This window comes from Daktulosphaira vitifoliae, unplaced genomic scaffold (genome assembly GCF_025091365.1).
Source record: "Daktulosphaira vitifoliae isolate Bord-2020 unplaced genomic scaffold, ASM2509136v1 Scaffold_111, whole genome shotgun sequence".
Taxonomy (NCBI): Eukaryota; Metazoa; Arthropoda; class Insecta; order Hemiptera; family Phylloxeridae; genus Daktulosphaira; species Daktulosphaira vitifoliae.
The window spans coordinates 23,486-30,561 of NW_026099680.1; the positions used below are offsets into that span (position 1 = coordinate 23,486).

The 7,076-nt window shown below is 29.3% G+C and overlaps 1 protein-coding gene and 1 long non-coding RNA gene across 2 annotated transcripts; one reads left to right on the forward strand and one right to left on the reverse strand.

The window, feature by feature from the left end:
- Positions 1-2,593: 2,593 nt before the first annotated feature.
- LOC126909082 (uncharacterized) lies at positions 2,594-3,487 on the forward strand. Its single transcript, XR_007704918.1, has 4 exons — positions 2,594-2,888; positions 2,950-3,078; positions 3,139-3,292; positions 3,355-3,487. It is a non-coding gene; the product is annotated as an uncharacterized LOC126909082 (long non-coding RNA).
- A 201-nt stretch (positions 3,488-3,688) lies between these two features.
- Positions 3,689-5,767, reverse strand: LOC126909084 (uncharacterized). Its single transcript, XM_050691467.1, has 5 exons — positions 5,551-5,767; positions 5,114-5,451; positions 4,916-5,067; positions 4,625-4,872; positions 3,689-4,554 (listed from the first exon to the last, which is right to left on the reverse strand). The coding sequence occupies exons 1-5, from the start codon at positions 5,765-5,767 to the stop codon at positions 3,689-3,691; spliced, it is 1,821 nt and encodes a 606-aa protein (XP_050547424.1).
- Positions 5,768-7,076: the final 1,309 nt, after the last annotated feature.

The window sequence follows — 7,076 nt, forward strand, 5'->3', positions numbered from 1 at the left end:
CCTTTCTGGATCACTAATTATAGCTCAGCATCATATTTCCCTCGAGTCCTCTTGTTAGCTAATAAAATTTTAAACATTGTTATTTTTTCTATATGTCTCGTGATGTTTTCAAGTCGAATATTTATAATGCATTATCTAATTGTGTATTGTATTTTTGTTTATATCTAATTGTTTATTATAAATCTGATAGTATTTAGTTAAAATTGTATTTTTTTCATTTAATTTATGTTAACTAAGAAATTATTGTATTTATTCTATCACATTATGTTAAAGGGTTTTTTTTTACCCGTTTATAATTTATAATAAAATAAAATAATTAAAATAAAATGTCTGCGTCTATGATATTTATTATATGATTTACACATTAATTGTTTCACTTATTAAATATTAATTTTCCTATTTAATTTTTTAATAATGGTTTATTACGCAATAGATTGTTGGAGATTCGATAGCGTAGATTAAATTGTACCTACCTTACATCCTGCATAATACAATAATATTTCAAATAATCCAATGTTGATTTTGGTATTAAACGCACTACATACACGATTTACACTATACGTCATATAGTCCATATAATTACTTACAAAAACTATTTAAAATTTTAAATAATAAGATTTAACTACACAAAGTCTACGACTGATCTTACTTGTAAATGATCCTAAACACTCTATATTTTATTATAAATATAATTTTAATTTCTTTACTTATTGATTTTTTTACGTCTGTTGACTAAGTATTTTTTAGCTTCGATGCGAATCTGAGAAGGTATTAATTTTACTATGATGTGTTTTTTTTTTTTGTGTCTGTATACGCTCAATCTCAGCTCTCACTCAACCGATTTTGATGAAAATATGTCAAAAGATCACAAATCGTATCTAGTTGAAGACATTACCCTCAAAAATTGAACAAAATTCCCTCGTTCCACGCAAACGGGGGAAATCCCCCAAAAATTTACAAATTTAAAAATCGCTAATTTTCGATATTTTTTCAATTTTTTTTACTTAAAAGTACCATAACTTTTTAAAAAATGATCGAATCAATATAATTTTTTTTTTATAAATACCTTAGATAATTACCTATCATTTGATATATTTTTTTGAACATTTGACCCTTTAACAGCCCACAGAAAGGGTTTCAAAATGGTAACTTTTTTACAAAAAATTAACTTTTTCAACTTAACTTTTGAAAATGTTCCGGAAAGACTGACACTTTTATATATATCTTAAATTAAAGCTTATGTAATATACTTTAATTTGAAAAAAAAAAATTTGACCTCTGGACTTGTGTTTGTGGTGAAAACGGTTATCAAAATTAAAGAAAAACGTACGATTTCCGTGAAAAAATTCTCGATTTTATATTTTATATTATTTAATTTATATTTGATATAACTTTTGGAAAAATGTATGGATCAATATTATTATTTTTTATAATAAATACTTATATACCCCTTTCATCTGATACGCTTTTTTTTGTAAATCGGATCATATCCCTTTAAAAATGGGGGTCAAAACTTTAAACATGCGTATTGTAACTAAGATATTTTCAATTTAATTTTTGAAAGTATTCCGGAAATACTGACACTTTTATATATATCTTAAATTAAAGCTTATGTAATATACTTTAATTTGAAAAAAAAAAATTTGACCTCTGTGATGTGTGTTTGTAGGGCCACCTCCCAAAATTCCTCCTCCTCTCTTATCACATAAAAATTGGAACCTCCTCCTCCCACTTATTTAAAAAAAGCGTTATAGTTATAGGATAGTGTGATAAGTGTTTATCAGTGAAGCTATTTTGATAACAGATTATATAATTTCCGTTATTACATTATTATACTCATAGGATAGTGTGATAAGTGTTTATCAGTGAGGTTATTTTGATAACAGATAATATATATTATTTAGCGCCTCTCTTATATTTATTATGATTTAATGTACGACAGTACTGTTATTTGAGGAGTGTTACCTCCTCATTTTTTACATTTAAACGCCTGAAAGCAGCAGTTAACAAAATAAAAAAATATTATTAACAATAATTGTAAACAATTTTGAAATGATATAATTGTATTGTAAAACATTTTTTAATTAAAATAAAAATTATTATATAAACTAACTGTTTGATAATTGATTAAAAAAATTTTCTATCAAAATAATATATACAATCAACAAATTTGTGAGATAAGAATATATAACTATTGTATAACGTCTCATTCTTTATTGTGATATTAAACACACATTATTAAATACTTTATGAAAATAAAATATGTAACTTATAGTTATAACTGCATACTTGATGAGTATATTATCAAGAAAATTTAATTTCTCACAAAAGCAGATACGATAAATTTAATTCATATTTCTATAACTCCAGTCATCGTTTCTATGATTACATATCACTTAAAAAGAAAAAAATTTAAATGCTGCTAGATAAGACAAAATGCTGAAATAATATTTTAAATGCATGTATATATAATACGCAAGTTGGTTATTTTATGATTTAAACAGTTAGCATTTAAATAACACATAATCAGCAAATTTTAAGACAAAAATATAACGAAGTAAATTTAAAAATTGATATATATCTCACAGTATCCATTCCAGCAATTGTTTTTAAAACGTCAACTAATTTTAAACCAATCGCAGTGTCAAAAGAAATGCTAATTCATCATTTTGAAATTCTACTGTAAGATTGTATAAGAGTATGTGTGATCACCACAGTCATTCGATCAAAAGCGTTTAAGCAACATGGCATCACAAAGTATTAACAACGAAGAATTTTTACAAATTCTAAAAAATATGAGAAGTGAACCGCTGTCTCCACTACTTGGCGAAGAAGAATTCGTAGATATAATAAACGAGATGAAAATTGAACCACTTTCGCAAACAATGGTAAGTAATTTAAAAATAATTTTATTTATGCGATTATAATAAAATATATATATTTTCGCAGTCTCAAGAATTATTACCAGATTTTTGGAATATGGATGATTATTATTTAAATATAGTTAATGAAATAGAAAATCCTACATCATATTCGATGATCGATGCGGGGCAACATCAAACTTGGTGAAATGATACGGTATGTGTTTAATATTTTATATATATTTAAAAAATTTTCATGTTTTTATTATAATAATAGAATCAGTTAAATAATGAATCAGTTAATGGAAATTGTCTTCATCTCGGAGCACATCCATGGTTGAATTTTGATACGGAAGAAGATTTATTGGAGCTAATAACACAGGGAACGTGGGTTGATGATGTAAAGACATCAGATTACCAAGAAATGATAAGTAAGTAAAAAAAAAATTAGAAATCTGTTTTAAATAGTAATAAAATTATTATCGTGTTTCAGAAGACGTTAGGAGTTGGAATATTGAATTTCACGACGAAGAATGTGCTCGAGAGACAGATGAATTATCACTAGCTGTATTCAAAGAATATGAACAAAAACATTGGAAAAAAAAAAAGTTAAATAACTATTTCAATAACAATAGTAATAAATAAATTTATAAAGATATTAATAATGTATAATATTGTAAATAANCATTATATTAAAAATGTATAATATTGTAAATAAATTTAAATTTAATCATTAAATGTAAAACATAAATAACTAATTATGTACAATAGTAATTGTTTTAAATTTAAAAAAATATTATACTTATATTAATTTTTTATTTCATAAATTAAACCACCTTGTGTACTTCGCTAGTCATAGCGTTATACTCGAAAATCTTATCATGTAGTATAAGACAATATGCTGATGTATCGTTTGGTATAGGAATTTTAGTTTCGAATTCAATTCGAACGTCAACGGGAGCGCTCTTAATTTTTTCATTTTGTTTAGAACAATCGATAACAACTATAGGAGCGTTATCTTTAAATTCTTCTTTAGTCAAAATAGGATCACCGTTATCTATATTATAAAAGCTATCTTGAAACGATGAATACATTTGATATAATGCTGAATATTTATCATTATCGAAATCAATGTTTAAACTATCGTAAGGATATGATTCCGAATTCAAAAATACTTTGAGTAATATTAGAGAACAGTGATCGAATCTACTCATGTCAGCTGTTATTTTGTTTTTACGTTTAGTTTGAAATCCTATAATCACATATCTAGGTTTTTCCGTATGCGTTGATGTTTTAACGGCCCACGAATGTTTTGTAGTTTGTGGTAAATATGGATGTTCAAATAATTCCCAACTTCTAAAAGCGATGTAAAGTGGTTTACGAGAATCTAAAGTCTTTAACAGTTTCAATCTTACACTGTCCTCTACGTTTATATGAGGCATTCTCCACATTATTTTCGAAATTTTTATTTTACCATTCGCTCGCTCACACTTTAATGCGTTAATGTCCACGCTGGATCTATGCAGTATTAATTCTTGTCGGGAATTTATTATTATTTTACGATGATCTTCCGCAAATCCCATAATTACTTTGAGAGGTATGCACACTTCGAATTTTTCTCTAGATTCACCACTTTCATTCCATCCGGCATTTTGATATCGGTAAAGGTTTGCCGTTTGAAAAGACGCATAACCTTTCATACATGTTGTAATACCGGGATTTCTTACTTTATCAATTTCAACAGAGTTTAATTCNTGCATAACCTTTCATACATGTCGTAATACCAGGATTTCTTACTTTATCAATTTCAACAGAGTTTAATTCGTAACGAATTTCATCAAATAGGAACATAATGCCATTGTTTATTAATTTTACAGAAGCTTCTCCATTACCTGTTTCTATATTTCTTTCAACTTCACCTTCGATGTGTAACAAAGATTCGCTGGGGAGAGTATATAAATCTTGATGTTGTATCGCAATTCGTATTTCATCGTTATTCGACAGCGCGTTACTAGAAAATGGTTGATACGAATGGTATTCAAATTTTGTTATACTTTCTTCGAAGTACGGTTTTTCGTGAATGTTCAGAATATCTTCCATTACGATTTTCAAGTGTATAACCAAGATTTAAAAGTGTAGTCAAGCTCTCCCTTGTTAACTCTGGAAGTTTTGAAATTGAACTGTTCTCAACTTCATGAAAACGTCTCTTTTTAACGTTATATTGTATACCCATATCGAATATGAACACGAACCGTTACACTTTCTCCTCTGAAATCGACAAGCTCTCCGTTCTGATCTTTAATTTCAATTTTTACGTTATCTATTTGATTGGTCAACACGGAATAATATATAAGATTATTAGGTGATTCTACAATCTTATAACCGGGTGACACCAAGGGATAAAACTCGTGAATAGAACACGTCTCGCGTCCGTTAACAAATGCTCCATGTACAATATCACACTCTATTCTTATACACGATAGTGGATTAATATTAGCCATTTGTTCTGATTCATGTATGACACCGCCTTCAAACGTTTTTTTATTGAATCCCAACAACTCTCCTATGCTATTGTTTGCTGTGAAATTTACTGTTTTATCGCAAAACATTTCGGATTTCAATGTATTCACATTGGATTTCAAGTTGAAAATAATATTATGTTTTTTCAATTCATCCGAGAGATATTTACCTATATCATCTAACTCGTACGATCCTATTGGTATTGATAAATCAATAACGGAATTATTAACAGACGTTGAACTTTCAAGGTAATCGTTATAGGTTAAAATACGAAAAGAATTATTTTTTTCACTAACATTTGGTTTAGAGTTGCAAGCTTGTAAACTCAAAAGTGCTAATTCTGCAGTTCCATCTAATTCAATAGGTGGGAAAAAGGTACTGATCATTCTAGACTGGTTACCTTGAAAAGATAACGTTAAAGAGCGTTGCATCGTTCCAGTAAAAATTTCAAACACAATTGTCCACACACGAACGTATTGAATTCTTGAACACGAGTGTAATTAAATTTTATACTACATCCTTTTAAATAGGAGCGTAATTCTAAAGGCGGTGGTAAGTTACCAAACGAATCGAAATAAAAAACGGTTTTATTTTTTTTATAATATGCTACCCAGTGCGTGCCTTCACCCGTATCATCATCCAAATTCACGACAGCACATTCAATCGTTCGTGGTGTTTTAGGTAACTTATCTCGTGAAAAAATATTACGAAAATGAGATAGTTTTAATAGTCTTGCATATTTTATAATATCATCGCTGTTTAGCGGGCGATCACTGGGTAGCATATGATTTAGTTTTTTTGAAATGGTTTCAAATATAATGATGATCCTCTTTTTGCGAGCATACCTCCACCGTTTTAACTGGACTTTTTGAATCCTTATTTTTTCTTACTTCATTCACCGCTTTGATTATATTAGCGGTACCACCTGCCAACGAGCCTAGAGCAGAAAGACCTGCGAAAATAGGAATCAAGGGAAGCACTCCACCAAATTTCGGTATTTTTATAGTACGAGGTGCACTAGGTTTTCGAACAGAGTTTTTAAATGTTTTTTTAGCTGCTGCGAGTGCAATTATACTTGCTTTCTTCGCACTTTTACCTTTCATTTTTCGCATCGCCTTTCGACTCGAGCTAACGATCGAGTTAAAATTTATTCCCATCCCGAGTTTGCGTTTCGCTTTCATGATATTGGTAGTTGCGTAAGCCGCTACTTTTTCTCCGAACGTACTATCTTTTGCTTTAACACGTTCCCAAGCTCGATTTTGTAAAACGTAATCGGCTTTATGACGATTCTTAATGTCTTTATATTTACTATATGCTATATCGTGTTCTCGTGCTGCTGCATCCAGCGGATTTTTACCAGGGTCACCACGAGCCAATCGCTTTTCTAACCGCGTGCCGGGTCCTAGATATTGATACGTTGGCCAATGAACTTCTACGGGAAGATTATTTATAAGAGAATTAACTAAACCGTTTCCGCGTTTATTAATGTTAGATCGTCGACGTCGAATCATCGTTTAAAACGGTGTAATTGTTACATCAATCTTTTATACGTAATGTTTTTCGAAGCGCAAACATGTAAGTTACCAGTTTCTAACGTCGATTTGGATAAATCTGTGTCAAAACGAATGAAACACGGTCCTTTGCTACCCGATAGTATACGTTGTATAATTTGTGGACCGTCTAATTGCGGTAAAA

What these genes read in the sequence shown, in the direction of transcription:
- LOC126909084 (XM_050691467.1), bottom strand. Translation starts at nt 5,767, where the DNA reads ATGATCAGTACCTTTTTCCCACCTATTGAATTAGATGGAACTGCAGAA. An exon ending in GTACGAGTTAGATGATATAG is followed by an intron (nt 5,452 to 5,550) that starts GTAAATATCTCT and finishes GCGATAAAACAG; the next exon opens with TAAATTTCACAGCAAACAAT. An exon ending in AAAACCGTACTTCGAAGAAA is followed by an intron (nt 4,873 to 4,915) that starts GTATAACAAAAT and finishes ACCATTTTCTAG; the next exon opens with TAACGCGCTGTCGAATAACG.